The 23,534-nt window shown below is 26.7% G+C and overlaps 1 protein-coding gene across 12 annotated transcripts in view; it reads left to right on the plus strand.

The window, feature by feature from the left end:
• Nucleotides 1–6,007: 6,007 nt before the first annotated feature.
• LOC111678819 (tropomyosin-2) overlaps nucleotides 6,008–23,534 on the plus strand; it is a 61,780-nt gene continuing 44,253 nt past the window's right edge. For 7 of the 12 annotated variants that reach the window (XM_046950256.1, XM_046950257.1, XM_046950252.1 and 4 more), the window contains exon 1: nucleotides 16,766–18,594. In XM_046950256.1, coding sequence (XP_046806212.1) covers nucleotides 17,686–18,594 — 909 coding nt within the window. In that variant the 5' untranslated portion in view covers nucleotides 16,766–17,685. Of the gene's footprint in view, nucleotides 6,164–12,344; nucleotides 12,495–13,409; nucleotides 13,536–16,765; nucleotides 18,595–23,534 lie in introns of those variants that run through there. The other 5 variants (XM_046950259.1, XM_046950262.1, XM_046950263.1 and 2 more) reach the window with 4 other exon arrangements.

Consider the following 23,534-nt stretch of genomic DNA (forward strand, 5'->3'; position numbering starts at 1 on the left):
TTTTTATCATTAAATCATTAAAAAATTGACTAATATTAAATTGACATTTTAGATAATTTCATAATATAAGTATAATGATGATGATTTTTTTTTATACCCTACACCACTGTAGTGGGGAGGGTATTATACGTTTGTGCTGATGTTTGTAACATACAAAAATATTGGTCCAATACCCACCTTAAAGTATACCGATCGATTCAGAATCATTTTTTGAGTCGATTAAGACATGTCCGTCCGTCCGTCTATCCGGCTGGCTGGCTGTCCATGTAAACCTTGTGCGCAAGGTACAGGCCGCAATTTTCAAGAAATTTGGACCAAGCCTATTGAAAATGGTTGAAATCGGTCCATTATTTCACCTAGCCCTCATACAACCGTACCTCCCGATTTGAACTTTTTATGCCATAATTACGTCAAATATTCTATTATCTCTCTAAAAATTGGCACTGCAGATTTTCGTAAGGATTGGCCCTTATTTGACCCTAGCCCCCATACAAACCCCCCATCAAAAAATGTCTTAAACGACTAAAATTGACTTGTAACCATTTGTATCGTAATGAAACTCAACAAAACTAATTGTTATTTAAAAATATATCCTTTTCCCAAATTTACCGAGGATCGGCCCATATTTGACCTATATAAAGCCTCATTTAGAAATTTTGGTTTTTTTATCAATAAATTGCTTAAATATTTTGGAATAATATTCAACATAAAAGTTTCTTTATAAAAAGTAAAAATTTTAAAAATACACTCATGGTGTAGGGTATTATATGGTCGGCCATGCCCGACTATACTTTCCTGCTTGTTTTCTAATTAATTTATTATTAAATTATGATGCTTTAAAAATCAGTTTTTCGTTATAATTAAATTAGACTTGATAGATTTGATTCTGATTTGTTATATATTCTCGACTTTTTGTTTTCATGAAATATAAGCTTAAGGGCCAATCTTTAGGTGAAGGATTAGGGATTGAATTAAAAGAAACCCTCGAAAGATGTTTTTGAGTTTTTAATTAGTTCATTTTGTTTGCAAGTTTAAGTGCCCAATGGTAATGCAAAAGTAATAAATTTTTTACTAAAATAAACATTAATATTATTGGTTTATCGATTAGTATAAATTATAGGGACTTCACAATATGTATATTTATAACCTACACCACTTAAGGGCTTGTAAACCTTGTAATCAAACTATGGGTCGCAATTTTGGAGATAATTCAATGAAATATGGCACATGATCTTCTATGGTATCGTAGACGAAGTCTATTGAAAATGGTTAAGATCGCTCCATTATTTCACCTGGCCCCCAGGCAACTTTACCCCCAAATAGGGCTTGTAAACCTTGTAACCAAACTACAGGTCGCAATTTTGGGGATAATTCAATCAAAAATGGTACATGATCTTTTATGATACCCTAGACGAAGCTTATTGAAAATAGTTAACATCAATCTATTATTTCACATAAGTTCATAATTATGTTTAATATACTCGCTACAAAACCATGTTCTATACTAGCCTTGATGACCCTCATGAACATTATAAATATAGGGACTCATTTGATCCTAGCCCCTATAAAAATGCCCCATCAAAATTTTACTTAAATATCCACAGTTTTATTTAATAATAAATCAGATCTTACAACGTGAGCACAGCTGGCAAAGTGGAGAATGAAAAATTGTTATACCAAGTTCACACCAAGAGTTTACCAACACCATGTTTCCATGAACAGTTGAATTACAATTAAACCGTTTCTACGACACATTCTTAATTCGTTTTGACAGTTCATCGCCATGTTGTTTTTATCTTTTCCATTTACTATTTTGTATTTTTTTGGAATATAAGTGTTTGTGATGATACAAAAATACGTTGTTACATTATGTTAACACCGTGTCCATATTAGAGGAAATATCTTTCACGGGACTTGACAAAAGATCCCGTGGACCGACTAAAGCCGGCTTTACACGATCACACAAGTATAATGATCTGTGAAAATTGTATGTAGAAGAGTACGGATGGGAAACCATTATACATTAAGAGGGAATACGAAAATACGACAACAGTGTGTTCTGACAATTTTGGTTGGCAGATTAATTTATTACCTGACAATGAAATTATAGGGCGATAAAAGTGTACCTGTTGATAACAATTTTTCACTGTCAGTACATTGCTTAAACTTTTAACATTGTAAGATTTAGCAACATTTCCCATAATTTTCTGCAAGTGTTGTAAGATCTGACAATCGTATATACATTGCTAAACATGTGGTATTCTTTATTGGACTCGAAAAGAGATCACTGTCTCCAGCAGCCTCATTCAAACTTGGTCAATTTTGAAAAAAACTTGTTATTTCTTCAACTAAAAAGTTCTAAAAAACACAAAGCACTGACACCCATAATAGGTTCATATAGCCCTATATATTCTATAAAAATATCCAAATTATTTTTACTTTCACACGCTAAGTAACTTTACATTGGGCAGTTTTATAAAAAACTCAGTTTTTGGAAAACATTTTTGCGGCTTTAGAAATTTTTGTAATTTTTTTATTTTTATATAAAAAACAAATGGGATAGTCGGTCATGGCCGACCATATAATACCCTACACCATGACTATATTTTAAAAATTTTTATTTTTTATAAAGAATCTTTTATGTTGAATATTACCATAATTCCAAAATATTTAAGCAAATATTAAGCAAAAATGTCTAAATGAGTCTTTATATAGGTCAAATATGGGCCGATCCTCGATAAATTTGGAAAAAGGATATATTTTTAAATAACAGTTAATTTTGTTGAGTTTCATTGCGATACAAATGGTTACAAGTCAATTTTAGACGTTTAAGACATTTTTTGAAGGGGGGTTTGTATGTGGGGCTAGGGTCAAATAAGGGCCGATCCTTACGAAAATCTGCAGTGTCATTTATAATTATAAAAATTTTATTTGTGCCAATTTTTAGAGAGATAAAAGAATATTTGACGTAATTATGGTATAAAAAGTTCAAATCGGGAGGTACGGTTAATAGGCTTCGTCCCTGTGCCAAAAAACATGCTTGGTCCAAATTTCATCAAATTATCTTGAAAATTGCGGCCTGTACCTTGCGCACAAGGTTTACATGGACAGCCAGCCAGCCGGACAGACGGACGGACATGTCTTAATCGACTCAAAAAATGATTCTGAATCGATCGGTATACTTTAAGGTGGGTATTGGACCAATATTTTTTGTATGTTACAAACATCAGCACAAACGTATAATACCCTCCCCACTATAGTGGTGTAGGATATAATGAAAAATTTGATAATAGAGTTATTTTAGAAAGAATCATATCTTAACATTTTACACAAATCTTAAATATTAATTTGTTTAAAATTAAAAAAAAAAAATAATATTTCAACAACTTAAAATTTATAAAATATTTTCTTTATGTAAAATTTCGATCAATATTCTTATAAAATTTAATTTAACTTTTTCGCTTTTAATATATATATTTTTTTAACATTTCAAGGTTTTGTAAAATAAAACAAAAAAAACTTTTCAAACATTTGTTGTAGACAAATATTTATTTATTTTGTTTTATGAATAATATCAAATTGAATCAAGCTAGTAGAGATCAGCTGCCAGGAAATGTAAATATAAATTACAAGATTTTTACTGTGGTATGGTCATTGTCATTTTATTTTTTTATTTTAGGACTTCAAATATAGAAGAAATCATTTTGTTAGAAGCAAATATTTCTACATTGAATTAAAAAAATAATAGAAAAGCTTTTTTGTATTTAAAATAAAAGCACATTATATATAGTATTTTTGAATTATAAAATTTTAATCTTAAAAGTGATTAAAAGGCGATCTATGTCCGTCTGTATATCTGTTGAAAACACTATAGGTGCTTTCTTAAAATTTTCTCTATTTTGGACTGAAATTGCTATTAGAAATTAGCAATATCATACAGTTACGTACATACATAAGTATGGCGAACATCGGCTCATATTTTAACCTAGATTGATATATAGAAATTAAAAATATCTTTACTAGACGTAAAATCAATTTATTATAAATAATTTTTTCATAATTAAGATAAAATTCGACAAAAATGATTTGTTTTATTCTCTATTTTTTATACGGACCATTATTGATTATAAATTGACAAACAAATACCAATTAAGTACAAGATTAAACTTCGCAGTGTTGCCATACATTCATTTTTTTTGCAACAGCTGTTTACACTTTTGCATTTCATGCTCATGTTTTTGCATTTCCTGCTTAAGTTTAAACCACCTCCATTTGCCACTAAAGCTGGCAAACAAAATTAGCAAATTGAATACTTAAAAACATCTTTCAAGAATAAATTTTAATTTAATCCTTAAGACTTCATCTGAAGATTGGCCCTAAAGGATTAAATTTAATCAGATTTTCAAATTAAAAAAAAAATATTTGAGAAATTTTTATTTTAACTTAAAGACAGAATATTGTCTAATCTTAATACATATTACTCCGAATTATTCGTTGTTAATTAATTTAATAAAGTTTTAAATTATATATGTTACATTTAATAAAGAAATTGTTTTGAATAAACAAATATTACAAAAAAAAATATTTTTTTTAAATTTCCAAAAACAAAGTTATGACATGAATTCATTTGTTATTTTTTCTATTTTTTATCTAAAATTTTGGTATCGATAACGGGAATTTAAAAATAAATTTTAATAATAACAAATTCGAGTACAAAAAAAATTTAATAACCTGAAAAAATCTACTTGTATGTATTTAGTATATAAAACAAATAAAATAGTATTTTGCAAGAAGAAAATCCCACATAGATTTCAATATAAGAGTGTTTGTGAGTAAAACAATTAGATATATGTATGTATAGATAGATAGATAGATAGATAGATAGATAGATAGATAGATAGATAGATAGATAGATAGATAAATAGATAGATAGATAGATAGATAGATAGATAGATAGATAGATAGATAGATAGATAGATAGATAGATAGATTGATAGATAGATAGATAGATAGATAGATAGATAGATAGATAGATAGATAGATAGATAGATAGATAGATAGATAGATAGATAGATAGATAGATATCATAGGAAAGATAAGTCCACTTTCGATCCTAATGAAATTCTGTGAAAGGCCTAATACATCGGTTTTTGACCCATTTTCCATCAAATGAAGATTTTAATTTTTATAGGGATTTTCCATTCAAAGTCTATAAACAAACTTAAGCTGGCTACATGTTACGCCCGGGCAAGACCGGGTAGAATTATTTAGTAAAAATATAAATACGGGGACACCATGAATAGAGAAGAAAGAAACCAAAAAATGAAATAAATAAAGGGAAATTTTTCAAATACAAACTATTTTCAAATTTTAGAATTTTCACTTGAAAAGAAAAAGAAGAAGGAGAGTAGCACTAATACCTAGACAAATTCACAAATACTCTTGCAAAATGTAAAAGTATGAGTGATCTTAGGAAAAATCACAGGTAAGATGAGATGAAAAGGAAATGGTAGAAAAATGAGAGAGTAAGAAAGAGAAAAAAACTTAAGTCTAAAAAGTTGTGTGTCAAAAAGAAATTTGTTTGGACTTAAAAAATCATAAATTAAGCTAAATGCACTCGAACAACAGTGCATTGGATTAGATAGAGAATTACCCCCAACTTATTTATGTACAACAACAAAAAAACGTATGTAGCAGCTAAATGGGTGGATAGAGGTTATAGAATAAATGTGGGTGGTGGGGAGTAAAAGAGAATAGAACAGCTGCTGAGATGCTTTGAGATGATTCTTTTTTTTTGTTTTTGTTATTTTTGTTGAGCAGTATTGCATTTTGGCTAAGCAGTTGTTGGCCTAGCTAAAGATCAAAACGAATCAAAGAAGAAACAGATTTTTATAAAATAAATAACAAATTTAACACATGCGCAAATACATACAAATATATATATTTAATTTTCTTCTTTAGTTTCTTCTACAAAAAATAAAAAAAATTGATCGCTACTAATACATTTATACAAACGCACACTTATACATCTGCATGCACTAACACATAACGACCAGCCACTGAGATCGCAGCCAGTTGAGTCAACCGTTAGCACACAAATTTTAGTTGAACATCACAATCCGTTCAAGTCGCGGATAACTCCGATATTTAGTATTTTTTTATTGTAAGTAAAAGAAAAAAATTGAAAAAAATTTATGAACATAATAAAGAACATATTTTTTTATGAAAAATATAAGAATTTTTAAGAAAAAGTTATTTAAAAACAAACTAATTTATAAAATATATAACAAATGCAAAAAAAAAAAAACGTTAAAGGATTATTAAGAAAGTGGCAATATTTCAGTGTTTGACAGTTAAAAAAAGGTTTTTAGTGGGACAGTGTTGTATACTAACGGTTTTTCATATTTCCTGTTTTAAAAGAAAACAGTGTTGTAAAGTGTTTTATTATTTTAAGTAATATTTTGTTCACAAAAAATTGATTATTTTTTGGAATTATTTTTGTTTTTTTGTAATTTTTTTTTAAATCTAAACTGTTTATTACTAAAACCACAGGTAACTTATATTATTTTGTATATTTACATGATTTTGTTAAAGAACTTAAACTAGTTTAATTGAGGTTAAAAACCTTAGTTGTTTTTTTCTCAAACAAAAAACAACAACCAACCATAAATATTGAAATTGATGTCATTTTCAATAATTTTTAATGGTAAAGAAGTAACCACAAGTTGTAGTTTAAAGTTTCCAAATTTGTTGGGCAAAAAAAGAAGAAAACTTAAAAAAAATTGTAATATAAGTTAAAAAAAATGTTAATAACAGTTGTAAGGGTGGTTTAACAAAGTTTTGAAATTTCAATTCTCACCTGAAAATTCTAACTGTAAAGGAGTCTAGCATTAGAGAGATTTTTATATTACAAAATCTCTGTTTTTGTTTCAAAATATTTACACTCATATTTGGAAATATTTTCTTATAAAATTTGAAAAAGTCACAACAATTTGTATTGATAATAATAATTATGTTCTTTGCAAAGTGATCATGTGTTACTTTTTTGATCACAATCGTCTCAGATTGTTTGAATTTTTGTTTAAATGCGATCTTTCAGTTAATGGAAAAGATCAATTTGCCGGTTTTAGTCTAGACAGTTTTTGATAATTTGTTTGTATTCGAAATTGTTCGAATATTGTTAAAAATATTTCAAAATAAAGCGATTATCAATTTTTAAAGAAATTTTAATAAAAAATATTTTATCAATGATCGTAATACTGGGACATTTTAAAAGGATTGTACTACTGATAACGATAGTTTTAGAATGTCGAAATGTATCTTCCTGAATTCAAGATTATTGCAATAATAATATTAATTTAAAGTAACTTTCAATATCGTTAGATCGATACTCTATTATAAAGATTTCGATCGTTTTAAAAGACCATACTTAGACCTCTAATTATTCAATAATAACTCCTTCACTTGAAGTTATTCTTCATGCCCATAAAAATCCCTTTAGAATACAAAATAGACTTTATATTATATAAAAATTTTGATCCATTTAAAGCCTCTTATTATTCAAGATTACTGCAATAACTCCTTCTCTTTAAGTTATTTTCCGTGTCGATAGAAATCCCTTTAGAATTCGAAATAGACTTTATATTATATAAAGATTTCGTTCGATTTAAAGGGCCATAGTTTGGCCTCCCATTATTCAAGATTATTCCTTCACTTTAAGTTATTCTCTATGTCGTTAGAAATCCCTTTAGAATTCAATTTTTTTTAATAAAATATGAATATAAAAATAAATTTAAAGAAGAGAAGTTTTGAATTTAAATGAAAATTTAGATGGACGCAGTTTGCCCTTCCAGTAAATTTCTTCTGGAAGGGCTTTTAATTAAAATGATTTTTAATATCGAAAGACTAGCAAAAATAAGGATAGAAATTCGAATATAATCTTACTGAAGATTTCAAACACTTTAGATGGCTCGAACTTGCCTCCAACTTTGAGTTTTGAATTGAAATTTTTAACAAAAGTAATAAGAGTTAATTACAAAAACCTTTGCAAGTTTTGAAATAATATTTAACAATTGTTTTAATATTTAAAGAAAATTAAACACAATCTTTAAAAATTTTCAAAATTCTGCTGTAACTAAAAGAATTTTTTCAATTTTCTTTTAAATTAGGTTAAGAAAAAAGCAAATCTGTACATCTTAAAGGAAAATTTTATTTATAAACAAAAAATTTTCAATAATTACGTAATTTTTCATTGAATGAAAAACGAGATAAAACGCAATAAAATGAGAGCGAACAAAGAGATAGAGCGAGAGAGGAAGCAAAAGGAAAACCCAACCTAGCTACATTTGGGAAAAAAGCTTTATTTTCTTTCAAACATTCTATATATATAGACCAAATTTTTCTTTATAAACACACCAATAGCGTTAAATAATTTAAAAGAAAAAAAACAGATGCCTTTAATTTATATTATTTTTAGCTATTTAGCGAAAAATAACGAAGAAAACACACAATATCTATTTCAAAATTATTTTGAAAATTCAAAAAGGTGAATTTCTGTCTATGTATGTATGTATTGGATAAATGTGTATAATGTGGTCTCAGCATAATGCCCCATAAGTGTTAGAAAAGGAGAAAGAAGATAAAAAAAGCTTTCTTTCTAACAAAAGTCTTTCTCTCTCTCTCTCTCGCTCTATGTGTGTGTGACTATATAAAAAACGATTCTAAAAATATCGCCAGCATTATATTTTGTATTTTTTTTTCGAATTTGTTTGTTTCATTTAAAATTATTCCATGATATTTTTTTATACATACATACAAACATATTATACATACATATACATAATTTCGTTATGTATATGTAGTACACTTGTTTAAAGAATTTGACACACTTTATAGAGAATAAATCGACAGTTTTTTTTTTTGTTAAATCTTATTCTTAATATGAATTTCGTTTAAAGAAGAAAGAACCTTCTCTTGATTGAAATTAAAATTGAATCATTATGTATTACGATGATATGGTATTAAATGTATGTGATTGGAATTAAATTGACAAAATATAAATTTACAATATTTGCTTAACAAACATTTAAAATACAACAACATCAAAAAAAAAAAATCAGACATACTCTATACATATAGTAAATACGTACGTTTTATACAACAAAATTATGCGTTTTTTGACTGACAATAAGTTAAAAATGCCAATAGCACCGCAACACCCCCCCCCCCTCCACTTAAAAATGTTCTGGTAGTATGAAAATTAACCCATATTGGGGGGTTTGACAAGAAATTGTATTTGCAATTTAATTTGTCAAGTTTGTTTTGTCTTTGCTTTTTTCTTTTTTTAAACAAAGTTTTTTTTGCTGATCTTAGCTTAAGTTATTTCTTATTTGCATTGTCATTAAATATTTTTATAAATTATATTAAAAAGAAAACAATTTACATGGCTAAGGTCGCGTTTTATGTACCCTACATACCCTAAATAAATAATACTGTCAGATTTGTTATTAAAAGTCGATTGATTTAAGAATTTAGACTATAGATTAGTTAAGTTAATTAGTTAGGTAGTTTGTATGTAGGAAGTACAGGCAACTTCGCCTCTATCGGGCATATTAGGTGCTTCTTAACCAGTTTCTCAGATGGGAATCGAACCCACCACCTCCAGTCTATCAGATTAAAACACTTAAGCTATCAGACTAAAGTTTAATCTATCACACAAAAGTTTAATCTACCGTTCCGGCTATGGTCTAGTATAAAATGAAGTATATAATCTAGACTATAGTCAAGCTTATAGTTCAACCTATAATCTAGTTTATTGTTGGAATTATAGTTAAGTTTATAGTCTATTGTTTAAACTATAAAATAGACAATAGTTCAGAGTATAATCTCGTTTATAGTTAAGAGAATAGTCTATAGTCTAGTCTATATTTCTAACTATAGTCTAGTTCAGACTATAGTCTAGTCTATAGTTCAGAATATAGTCTAGTCTATAGTTCTGACTATAGTCTAGTCTATAGTTCAGACTATAGTCTAGTCTATAGTTCAGACTATATTCTAGTCTATAGTTCAGACTATAGTCTAGTTCAGATTATAGTCTAGTTTATAGTTCAGACTATAGTCTAGTCTATAGTTCAGACTATAGTCTAGTCTATAGTTCAGACTATAGTCTAGTCTATAGTTCTGACTATAGTCTAGTCTATAGTTTAGACTATAGTCTAGTCTATAGTTCAGACTATAGTCCAGTCTATAATTCAGACTATAGTATAGTCTACAGTTCAGACTATAGTCTAGTATATAGTTCAGACTATAGTCTAGTCTATAGTTCAGACTATAGTCCAGTCTATAGGTCAGACTATAGTTCAGACTATAGTTCAGACTATAGTCTAGTCTATAATTCAGACTATAGTCTAGTCTATAGTTCAGATTTAAATATATAGTATAATCTTTAGTGTAGTCTATAGTTAAGACTATATTCTAGTATGTAGTTCAGCTTATAGTCTGGTCTATAATTCAGACTATAATCTGATCTATAGTTCAGATTATAGTATTTTTTATAGTTTAGACTAAAGTTTGGTCTATAGTTAAGATAAAAGACCGATCTATAGTTCAGACTATAGTCTGATCTATAGTTTAGTCTCGGTTATAGTTGAGACTACAACTTAGTCCTTAGTCAGACTATAGTATTTTCTATAGTTTAGGTTCATAATTCACACAATAGTCTAGTCTATAGTTTAGACTAAAGTTTGGTCTATAGATTAGACAAAAGTCTGATCTATAGTTAAGACTATGGTTTAATCTACAGTTTAGTCTGGGTTATAGTTGAGACTACAACTTAGTCTATAGTCAGACTATTGTATTTTCTACAGTTTAGACTTAACTTTGGTCTATAGTTTAGATAAAAGTCTGATCTATAGTTCAGACTATAGTTTGATCTACAATTTAGCCTAATTTATAGTTGAGACTACAACTTAGACTATAGTTGAGGCTACAGTATAGTAAACTCTTCAGTTTATTATCTGGTCTATAGTTTAAACTTTAGTGTTCCCATTCTAACACTCCCATTTACAAATTTCAACATAATTTTTTTTTGCTTGAGATAACGAATATCGTTTTTTTACTTACAGTAGGGCCTCTGCACACATACCAAAGTTTTGATTCATAAAATAATTTTGTTGAACTTCAACTTTTTTTCTTGTTATTATTTTTCGTTATTCACACGAAAAAAATTGCATTTTTTGTTTGGTTTTGCAAGAAAAATAAAGTGAAAAAAAAAATTAACTGCAACAAGGTGAAATTTAAATTTATGGAGCGAGCATGTGTTTATAAAATTTAAGCTTGAATTTTTGTTTTTCGTAAAATTTAGGCTTAACAGAAATTTAGTGTGTTTGATTGATAGTCATTTTGTATGTATTAGTCATATATGTATGTGTGTAAATAAATAGCAGTGACCCTTATATGGCAGGGAAAATGATAAATGTCTGACAGCTTCTAGTAGTTTGATAGCTACATTATGTATGAAAATACCAAATAATATTATAGAATATTTTCGTTATAATTAAACTTGACCTGTTTAATGTTTTTTCTTGTCTAAAGTTATGAGTATATCATAGCATATAGTTAGGGCGATAGTCTGTTGTTTAGGCTATAGTTAAGGATATAATTACAACTCTAGTTTCGTCTAAAGTTCAGAATGAAGTAGAGGTTATATTCCAGTCTACAACTCAAATTAAAATCTAGTCTATAGTTCATACTATAGTCCATACGAGACTACAGTGTAGTCTATATTCGAAACTATAGTGTGGACCAGTATATGTTCTTTAGTTTATATTATAGTGTACTGCTTAGTTGAGATTAAAGTCTATTCTATAGTTAAGACTATTGTCTAGTCATGCTTAATGAAAACAGAGCCAATTAAAAAAAAAAAACTTGACAACAATTTCATGTACAAGTGCATGTACTGTCAAAAAATGTTATTTGTGTGACGTTTATACATAAATTGCACTATTTCACATTTATATTTGTCATGCATTTTAAACGTGTCTGTCTATCGCTATTCCCATCTCTGTTTACAAGGTGTCAAATCATGAACATCGAATAAAAATACTTTGAAATATGCCACTGATTTTTGCCATACAAATTAATTATTTGTTAATTATTTTATATAAAAATTATAAAGCATAGAAACAATTTAAACATTTAAATTATATTAAAAAATGTTAACGCACCGAATTACTTCATTTTTTTTTTCAATAAAAACAAAATGAAAAGTAATAATAGTTTTGTAATACATAATTACAAAAAAAAAAAAACACTAATTAAACATTGCTTTAATTATTTATTTGCAGTTTCTTCTCGAGTAAACACACAAAAAACCAACAGCCATGGATGCCATCAAGAAGAAGATGCAAGCGATGAAAATCGACAAGGACGCAGCTTTGGAACGTGCTGCTACTTGCGAACAAGAAGCACGCGATGCCAACATTCGTGCCGAAAAGGTAATAATAACAAAAACTAAATAATATATTTAAACAAAAAATAAAAAACTATAAAATTTATCAAATAGTTACAACAAATTTGTGTTTTTATACCCTACACCACTTTAGTGGGGAGGGTATATTGGGTTTGTGCTGATGTTTGTAACATACAAAAATATTGGTCCAATACCCACCTTAAAGTATACCGATCGATTCAGAATCATTTTTTGAGTCGATTAAGACATGTCGGTCCGTCCGTCTGTCCGGCTGGCTGTCCATGAAAACCTTGTGCGCAAGGTACAGGCCGCAATTTTCAAGATAATTTGATGAAATTTGAACCAAAAGCATGTTTTTTGGCACAGGGACGAAGCCTATTGAAAATGGTTGAAATCGGTCCATTATTCCACCTAGCCCCCATACAACCGTACCTCCCGATTTGAACTTTTTATGTCATAATTACGTCAAATATTCTATTATCTCTCTAAAAATTGGTACAAATAAGTTTTATATAAGTATAAATGTCACTGCAGATTTTTGTAAGGATCGGCCCTTATTTGACCCTAGCCCCCATACAAACCCCCCTTCAAAAAATGTATTAAACGTCTAAAATTGATTTGTAACCATTTGTATCGCAATGAAACTCAACAAAACTAACTGTTATTTAAAAATATATCCTTTTCCCAAATTTACCGAGACTCGGCCCATATTTGACCTATATAAAGCCTCATTTAGAAATTTTGGTTTTTTTACCAATAAATTGCTTAAATATTTTGGAATAATGTTCAACATAAAAGTTTCTTTATAAAAAGGAAAAATTTCAAAAATATGCTCATGGTGTAGGATATTATATGGTCGGACATGCTCGACTATACTTTCCTAATTGTTTTTTTTTTTTGTTCATTGTTAACTTTGTTTTTGTATTTTCTATAAATATAGGCCGAAGAAGAAGCTCGCCAATTGCAAAAGAAGATCCAGACTGTTGAAAACGAATTGGATCAAACACAAGAAGCTTTGACTTTGGTCACCGGCAAATTGGAAGAAAAGAACAAGGCTTTGCAAAATGTAAGTTAATTTGAGTCCTATTTTTTATTGTTAATTACTTTTTTTAAGTATATAGTAAAGAACTAGGGAAATAATATGTTTAAATATGTAACATATGTATGAATCTAAAGGCAATTAAGAAAAATTTATGTTTTAATAATATTTTTATATTTTTAAAATTTTTAGAAATTTGAAAAATGTAATATGTATTAAAACTATATACTTTTTTGTTGTTGCCCATGATATATATATATATATTATATATAATATATATATATATATTATATATATATATATATATATATATATATATATATATATATATATATATATTATATTATATATTTTGTTTGTAAAAACATAATTGTTTCCCTAGTTCTAAAAGTAAGTGATGAAATATGTATTATCTCATGATTGTATATATTTCAACACGTACACTTAAGTAATTAAATATTTAACACCTATGCGGTGTTTAGTTTTAAAATAAATCTTAATAAAAACTCAAATATATGCAAGTGTATAGGAATGGATTCAATTTCTAAACAAATCTAAAAAATAAAGCCCTTAGGTAAATATATACAAATATTTTATAAGAAAAAACTAGTTTTTCTATTTTTCTTACTTTAATTATGTTTGAAAAAAACTCTACATAAACAATTATCTTAATTGTTATAAGGAAATATATAAAAATATTAAAGCTAATAGCATTTTATACATGTGGCATCATTCCAAGTTAGTTGTCACACGTTAAAAGTTGCCAACTGTAAATTTTTACTAAAATAACGTTATTTACCTAATATCAACATATGGTAGCTCTTTTTTTTAACTAACGGTTTTTAATATTTTAACTAAACATATGGCATCATTCTTAGCTCTGCATGTCATACATTTAATGTTGCCAACTGTGAAAATTTTTCAAATATTTGCTATTTTTACACTCACAAAAAGTTATAAGACATAATCACACATTTTTGCACATTTATTTTTGTTTGTTTCTTATTTTCCTACACAAAAATGTATGTATCTAGCCAAGTACTTTGAAAATATATACAGTATAGAGTTCAAATAGAAAAAAATGTACTTTTTTTTGTGTATTGAATATATCAAATAACCTACAACAACTAAAACAAATAGTGAAAATGAATGAAAAAGCAGTAATAAAACAAAAATGTGTTGAAAAAAAGAGCATGCGTTGCAAACAAAATGTATTTTTTTGGATAATATTTAAAAGAAATATGCAAAATGTTTAGACTAGCCTCTGACTAATTGTTAGGAATTTTATTTTGATAGGTAATTTGGATGATTTCCAAAAAAATATTTCTAAAAATTGCAGTAGAATGTTCAGTTTTTAACGAAAGTATTCATAATTTGGAATTTAGTATTGATGATTAAATATTATAATATGCAAATTTAAAATGGGTCATTTTAACATAATAATCTCAGCCGTAAAATCATAACATATGCAAACATATTTATTAGTAAATGTTAAGGAAATTATTTTTCAAGGTAAAAACAAATTTTCTATAATATGTAGCGGTTTAATTAAAAATGTCTTTTAGCATTTAATAAAAAATCGTTTATACTTTGATAGGCTATATATTCATTTACTCCAGAAATAAATATTACGTGTTTAGATGAGTAATAGATTTTTCATATACAGAAAATATGTTTTAATTTTCCGGTGATTCTTTTTTTTTCATTTAAATTTGAATATTGTATACAATGAACAACACCCCAAAAAAATAGTGAGAGTTTGTATAGTTTTATTAAAGAACAGAGAGTAAAAGTACAAAAAAAAAGCTAAATGTGTGGGTTGTATAATGTATTGTGAAGATCGGTAATTAGAGCGCGCACTTACGAGGAAATTGTATTTGAAAAAGAGAAAAGAGATTGTGCGCCTTTAGTATTTGGGGGGAGCATGACTTTTTTTCTTGTTAGTTTACTCTTTCTAACGCATGAGTGTAATGAGTGAGTGTCATGGTTAACTTAAAGTAAAAGAATACGGCAACGTTTTATAGCTTAGACGATCGGTCGATCAGATTTTTTGTGTGTGTGTGTTTTTTTTTTAATTTTTTGGGGGAGCACATTGTTAGTTGGCTGCTAATATAAAAAAAAATCATATATACCAAATTTAAAACACAACAAGGCAGCGCAGAGCAGACAATCTTTAACACACTATTTGTCTACAATTAACTAAAATAAGTTAAACAACTTTTCCAACAACTTACCCCTGCTGAACTATTATAAAAATAATAATTAATAATAAATTAATAATTAAAGCAACAAACTTTTAAATAATTACAAATTATAAATAAAATAATTTTGCCAAAAATAAAAATACAAAATTTTCTTTTAACAATTGACGCAAATGGATGATGAGTCTCTATCTATATAAGCAAGCCGGAAAGCCAAAATACAACAAAATATAATTAAACTTTTTACGCTATGTTGTAATAACACACATAAAAAACCATTAAAAACGCAAAAAAAGTGAAAAAAGCAAAAAAATGTTATAAAAAGAAATTAATAATACACAAAATATATAGAAATTAAACAAAAAAACTCACAGCGTGTAGTGATGATGATGATGTTATATATAATGTTATAAACTTTTGAAAGAAACTACGAAAATTACACAAAAACTTGCTTTTATTTTTGGATTTTAAAAATAAAATAACAAGTTTTTTTAAAGAAACAAATTAAATACGAAAAATAAATTAAAACTTAATTTTCCAGTTATTGCTAAAATTAAAGTAATTAATTTGCAAAATTTAAGTTTAAATAAAAGTTTCCCAAAACACTACATACATAAAAACATAAATCATCACTTAATTTTTATAAGTTTTTTTTTTACAAAAAAATCAATGGACTAGAAACATATTCCATAATTTTTTCCATAATTTTGTTATACAATTTAAAATAAGTTTAATTTTTTATATATTTTAAACAAAAAAAAAAAAAAAAAAATAATGAAAAACCCTATAAAAACCAAATAAAGAACATTTTGTAACATCAATTTAATTAAATCTATAAAATTGAACATTTGCCAAAAACTTGACATTGCTTTAAAATTTCACAATATCAAAAATAATGTTTGATAAAAATGTGTTAGCATTAGGTTTTTAATTGAAATATTGAAAAAGAAAAACTCTAGTTTTAAAAACTAACACAAAACAAAATATAACTGTCAAATTTATTTTGAATTAATATGGTGGAGAAAATATTACAAGAAACAAAAACAAATAATTATTACAATAAATGGCATATTGTGACAAATGGCAAAACAAAACAAATAACAACAACAAATACAAATAATAATAATAACAATAAAAGTTGTAAAAAAGACATATACATTAATAGTAAAACAACAACAAAGACTATTATACCCAAGCAAAAAACGTTAACACCCAAAAAATTAGCGGTAAATAATCATAATAATAACAAAAATAATCGTGTGGCAACACTGCAAACAAAACAAAAACACAAAGAGAATAGCCAACAACAATTACAATTGAAGAAAACCACAATATGCTTAACGGCAGTTGGCAATACCAAAGCAATACAGCAGCAGCAACAACAAGCACGTAGACGGCGCTCGAATCAACAAGAGATACGTCAAATTAAACGTGCTCACCGCCATCTATTGACGAGTGGAGGTTATGATAAACAACAGAAAACGCAACAACAACAAAAACAAACGAACTGTCAAAATAACAGCTGCTCACCAACATCATCATCGTCGTCTTCTTCTTCTTCGTCAACCTCCTCCTCTGCACTAAAGAAAACACAAAAAAAATTAAAACTTAGCAGTGGCAATAATAAAAACTCTTTAGAATTAAATAATAATAAAAATAAAAAATTACAAAGTAAACAAAAGAATAAAAATTCATCATCATCACCCTTATCCTGCGTTAGTAAACAACAGCAACAACAAAAGAAATTAAAAGGAAAAAAATTTAATGATCAAGAGTCGATAATATCATCGCGTTGGTGTTCCATAGAAGAACAACTAGATTTATTGGATAAATTATTGTATTATTGTGATGAAGATGAGAATGCAGCACTGAAAGAGTGGTACGATTCTATAAATAAAGAAAACTATTCTTCCGGTGGTGAAGCAGAAGAAGAACCCGACTCATTAAGTGATTGTGATTGGAGTTGGAGTGACATTATGTCCTCCTCTTCCACAACAGCAGCAGTAGCAGCAACTCAAAATGAGGATGCTCAGTCTACCATAAGCAACAGTAGCCTTACATCATCGGCCTCGTCGTGCAACTCATCTCTGGTGCCGTCCTCTCTTAAACGACGTGGTCATCAACATCATCCCCGCTTTTCGGGTACAAGACGACCCAATGTACCGCCCAATGTTCAGGAAATCTTAGCAGCCTTATACAAAAAAGAAGAAGAAACAGCAGAATCAACACAAAATGATTCTAATAGCAATACACTGGATACAGTTGCAATGGACGATTCCTATACGCATGATTACAACGATGAACCGGAAGATGATCCTATAACAGCTCAACGTATTAAAGCCTCATTAAACTTGCCTTTAACCGAATCGGTAACCACCTCTATGGGTAGTAATAGTCCCACGCCTACTGACGATAGCAGTATGCTGGACGAAGGAGTTATATCAGTAGCTCAAACACCTACCTCAGCTGCCAGTGGCCAGGCACCCAAAGAGAAAAAATCCAAATCAAAACGTGATAAGTCTGATAAAACAGAATCAACAAACAAAGAACAAAAGAAATCAAAAAAATCCAAAAAAGATAAATCAAAACGTTCTTCCGCCTGTCTAGAGTCCACAGAGACTCTAAACGATGCCGCCTCTGCTGCCACCGATGAAGGCATAGCCATCGATGATGATGATGTGCAATCGGCCGAATGGGCTAAATTGCGCTGTACTAGTGAGGCGGCCGAAATTGTTGCTGAACGTGAGGCAAGACGTAATAAAAATCGTTGTGCTGATTATCCCGGTTTGGCTTTTGGTCGTTCGATATTTTCATCGGATACTATGATGAAATTCAATATAATACGCAATGAACTACACAACATCATGAATACACAATTGAAAAGGGTAATTGGAAAAAATCTAATTGAAGAAATAACACAATTTTATTTTGTTTTCGAAATCATAGAAAAAAATGTGTGTGTGTTTGAAAAAACAAATGCTTTGAAAATGCAAAAAAAGATGAAATTTTTTCTAAAAGTGAAAATGTATTCGATATTCTTAAATCTTTAGCATTTGTTTTATAAACTCACTATTTTTAATAGTTTCGAAACAAAATAAGTTTGTGTTCTATAACAAATTTTTACATTTTATTAATATTTTTGAAAACTATGCTTAAAAATTCTATTATTTTTCGGTAATTTAACAAAACTATGCAAACATTTATTAGGATTTTTTAAAAAGAAAGATTATTCCCTACGATAAGATTAGTTCACAGTGCTAATGACGAACAACTTTTTTTTAGAAGTTTTGAAAACATATTTAGTTGTTATTTGTTATTTTTTTTTTCTTAAGAACAATTCAATGTCATTATTATTGTTTTCGTCTTCTTTGTCTGTTGTACATGTTTTGCATGTTAAGACAATTAAAAAAAATGAAAATTAATAATTTAAAAATTATGATTACATTTGTCCATGCATACACTCATTCACTCATATGGGCACAATTAAAGTTGTGAAGGTTTTAATTTTAAGTTCAAATTTGTCTTTGTTTGAAATATTTTCAATTCGCTATTTAAAAATCTTTAAAAATGTTAACATTGATTAAACAATTTGAGCATTTCAAAATCTTTAAGATTTAAAAACTATAGAATTTTAATTTTTCTTTTCATTTTGGAATTTTTTTCAAAATTTTTGAAATTTTCTTAAATTTACAAATTTTTTTTTCTACAGTGAAAACTATTATACGAATAAATTTTCACCCGAAAAAGTATTATAGGCACAATTTTCTACAGTGATAAAGTGTTATATTCAAAAGTGTCATACACAAAATTTTCTCTGAAAAAAGTGTTATACGGTCAAATTTTCTCTTGAGAAAGTGTTTATACAAAATTTTCTACCAAAAAGTGTTATACGTCAAAAAGTGTTATACACAAGATATTTTTTTCCGAAAAAATGTTATTCACATACTTTTTACCAGAAAAATGTTATTCTCACACTTTTTACCAGAAATGTGTTATTCTTACACTTTTTACCGGAAAAGTGTTATACACACAATTTCCTTCACTCAGTTATATAGTAAAAAGTGTTTCCACCGAAAAAGTGTTATATCTACAGTAGATTGTGTTATACACACATTTTTCTACATATAAAAGTGTTATACACAAATTTTTTTACAGAGAAAAGTGTTATACACACATTTTTCTATTGAATATAGAAAATTTTTTTACAGAAAATAGTGTTATACGTAAATTTGTTTATATTTTCTATAGTAAAAAGTGTTATACGCACAATTTTCTATAAAAAAAAAGTGTTATACACAAATTTTATTTCCGAAATAAGTGTTAAACACATAATTTTCAATCGAATATTGAAAATTTGTTTACAGAAAAAAGTGTTATACGTAAAATTTTTTATGTTAAAAAGTGTTATACACAAGATTTTTTCTATCGAAAAAAGTGTTATACTCTTACTATTTAACAGAAAAGTGTTATACACACAATTTCATTTACCAAGTTTTATAGTGAAAAGTGTTATACACATAATTTTCTACCGAAAAGTTTTATAAACACAATTTTCTATAGTAGAAAGTGTTATATACGAATTTTATTTCCTAGAAAAGTGTTATACACATAATTTTCTTGCGAATACATTAAAATTCCTACATAAAAACTGTAATACACACAAAGAAAAACTTTTTTAAAAAGTTTTTTTTTTTTGAAAAAAGTGTTATACACTCACTTTTTACCAGAAATGTGGTTTACACACCATTTCATTCACCAAGTTCTATAGTAGAAAGTGTTATACACATAATTTTTTACCGAAAAGTGTTATAAACACAATTTTCTATAGTAGAAAGTGTTATACACATAATTTTCTTTAGAAAAAAGTGTTATACACAAATTTTTTTCCTTGAAAAGTGTTATACATACAATTTTCTTTCGAATACATTAAATTTCTTATATAAAAACTGTTATACACACAAAGAAAAAGTGTTATACGCATATTTTTAATAGGAAAACCTTCTTTTACACAGAATTTTCTGTAGAAAAACGCATAAATCGATTATAAATCAAATCGGTAACAAATTTTAAAAATTTTGAAAAAAATGAACTAAGTTCCAAAAGGGTTATACATATAAGTTTCCATCGAAAAAGTATTATATACCCAATTTTCTATAGTAGAAAGTGTTATACACATAACTTTCTTTAGAAAAAAAGTGTTATACAGAAATTTTTTCCAGAAAAGTGTTCTAAACACAATTTTCTATCGAATACATAAAAATTTCTTATATTAAAACTGTTATACACACAAAGAAAAAGTGGTATACGCATATTTTTTATAGGAAAACAATTTTTACAAACAATTTTCTATAGAAAAATCACATAAATCGATTATAAAATGAATCAATTATAATTTTGAAAAAATATACATATATTTTTACAATTTTCACAATTTAAAAGGAAAATATTTTACAATTTTAAAAAATAAATATTTGAAAAAATAATTGAAAATTAATAAATTTTTAACAAAAATTAAAGTTTTTTTTTAAATTTTTTAAAAGTTTAAATTTAAAAAATTCAAAATTTAAATTATTTTTTTTATTAAATTTCTAATTTAAAAAAAATTTTAAATTTAGCAAAAAATTTAAAAATTTAATTTGAACAAATTAAAAATTTAAAAACTTTTTTCAAATTTAGCAAAAAGAAAAACTTTAAATTCTAAAGAAATTTAAACATTTAAAAACTTTTTCCAAATTAAGCAAAAAGGAAAAAAGTTTTGTTAAATATCAATTAAAAAAAGAAACAAATGTTTAAATATTTAGTTTAAATTAAAACTGTTCGACTAAAACTAATTGTTCTATTTTTAAATAATTAATAAAATTAGGAAAATTAAATTGTTAATCATAACATTTCCTTAACTATTGAACAATTGCCAAGTTGTTGCAATAAGTAATAAACTTTACAATTAATTTATATTCCTAAAACATTTTCCCCTTTTTACAATTCCAACTTTTATTGTAGTGGCTTTTATCTTTTAAATATTTACTACACAATAAATTATTTTTGCAAATGATTACGTAGTATTTAAAAGAATTTTCAGTTTTTTTTTTTTTTTTGCTCTATATAATTGAGCTCTTTGCTACTCATTTCAATAATATACAATATACAATATACAATATACTCTTGAAATATAATGTACTTGTATGTATAAAGATTTTTTTTTTTAGTTTTGTTTAAGTTTAAAGAAAAAAATTGTATAAACAATTTGCCGGTAAAGCAAAAATTGTTGTTTCTTTTTTACTCTTTAAACGTTTTTCTTTCTTTTTTTAATACAATTAAACAAAAGATAAGTTTATAGTTATATACATATAATATTGGCAGAACAATACTTAAAAAAAAGTATTCATTTGTTATTATGGCTTTCGTTAACATGTCTTTCTTTTGGTTTTATTTTATTTTTATTTTCATTTAACATTCTTCTTAGTCTTGGCTAGTTTCTTATTATTATTATTATTATTGGTTTAGCAATTTCTTTCAGTATGCTGTTTAACTACATTGAATTGTGTTATATAGTATATATAGCTATTTTTGTCTTTGAACTCGTTTCTTTATTTTCTACATTTATTATTTGTACAATGACCCACTTTATTTGTATACTTCTAGATAGTTTTTTTTTTTTTTGCTTTTTTTCGCTACATTCTTTTGTCACACTTGTAAGCGTTATATTATTTCTTTAGAATTTTAAAAAATATTTATATATAAAAGAGCAGATACAAAACACAATCTGCAGTTATACTCTTCTCTAGACATTCTTTTCTTTCAGCAGTCTTCTTAAGGTCTTTTTTTGTATAATTTTCAATATCAAAAACATTTCGCTTCCCTGGCAAAAAAAAAAAAAAAGAAAAATACTTTTTCTTAATCAACACTCGTAAAGAAATGACCTTCTCATTCTTTTTTCATTGTAGAGATAATTTTGCATTAAACTTTTGTATAGTTATTGAAAGAGCTTAAGATCTTGTGGATTTTTTTTTTAGAATTTTGACTCTCTATGTACAATGATTGCATAAATATAAATTTGTGTGTTTAATTAACATTTTTGTTTTCTTCTGCTGCCTAAGTTTTATATTTAAAACACTTACGCAATAGTTAGAAGAATTCTGTTAATTAACAAAAATAATTTAATTAAACTAATGATTTAATAAAAATTTAAATCAAATTTTTTTTAAAAACTACATTTTCTAGTTAATTGTTAGTTTTTTTACTTATTTAATAGCTTACAACTCTAATAGCAAAAAGAGTTAATTCTTTATAATGTCTGTAAAGTCTAGAAATATTAGTCTTCTTTTGCAAATTTGTCGGTTCTTAAACAGAGCTATAGCTAACCACTTTACAAACTTTCTTCTACTAGAATACTCTTTAAATACACTGAATATGCTTAAGAGAAAACTGTTATACTAATATTTTAATAGAAAAAGTGTTATAAAGAAAATTATCTAAAATGAAAAACTATTAAACTTATTATTTTCTTAAGAAAATGTGTTATACACATAATTATGTATAAAAAAATTTTATAAACATAATTTTCAGCTTAAAATAGTGTTATACACAAAATTTTCTAGAAAAAAAAACTGTTATACTCCAAAAAATTTAACTGTTATACACAGAAAAAAACTGTTATACATATACTCATACACATTTTACAAAAGTAAAAACAAGTCAACATACTATTTTCAATAGAAAAAAGTGTTATGCACCCATTTTTTTTATAGAAAAAAGTGTTATACACACAATTTTCTATAAAAAAAAGTGATATACACATAATTTCCTATACAAAAAAGTGTTGTAC

This window comes from Lucilia cuprina, chromosome 4 (assembly GCF_022045245.1).
Source record: "Lucilia cuprina isolate Lc7/37 chromosome 4, ASM2204524v1, whole genome shotgun sequence".
Taxonomy (NCBI): domain Eukaryota; kingdom Metazoa; phylum Arthropoda; class Insecta; order Diptera; family Calliphoridae; genus Lucilia; species Lucilia cuprina.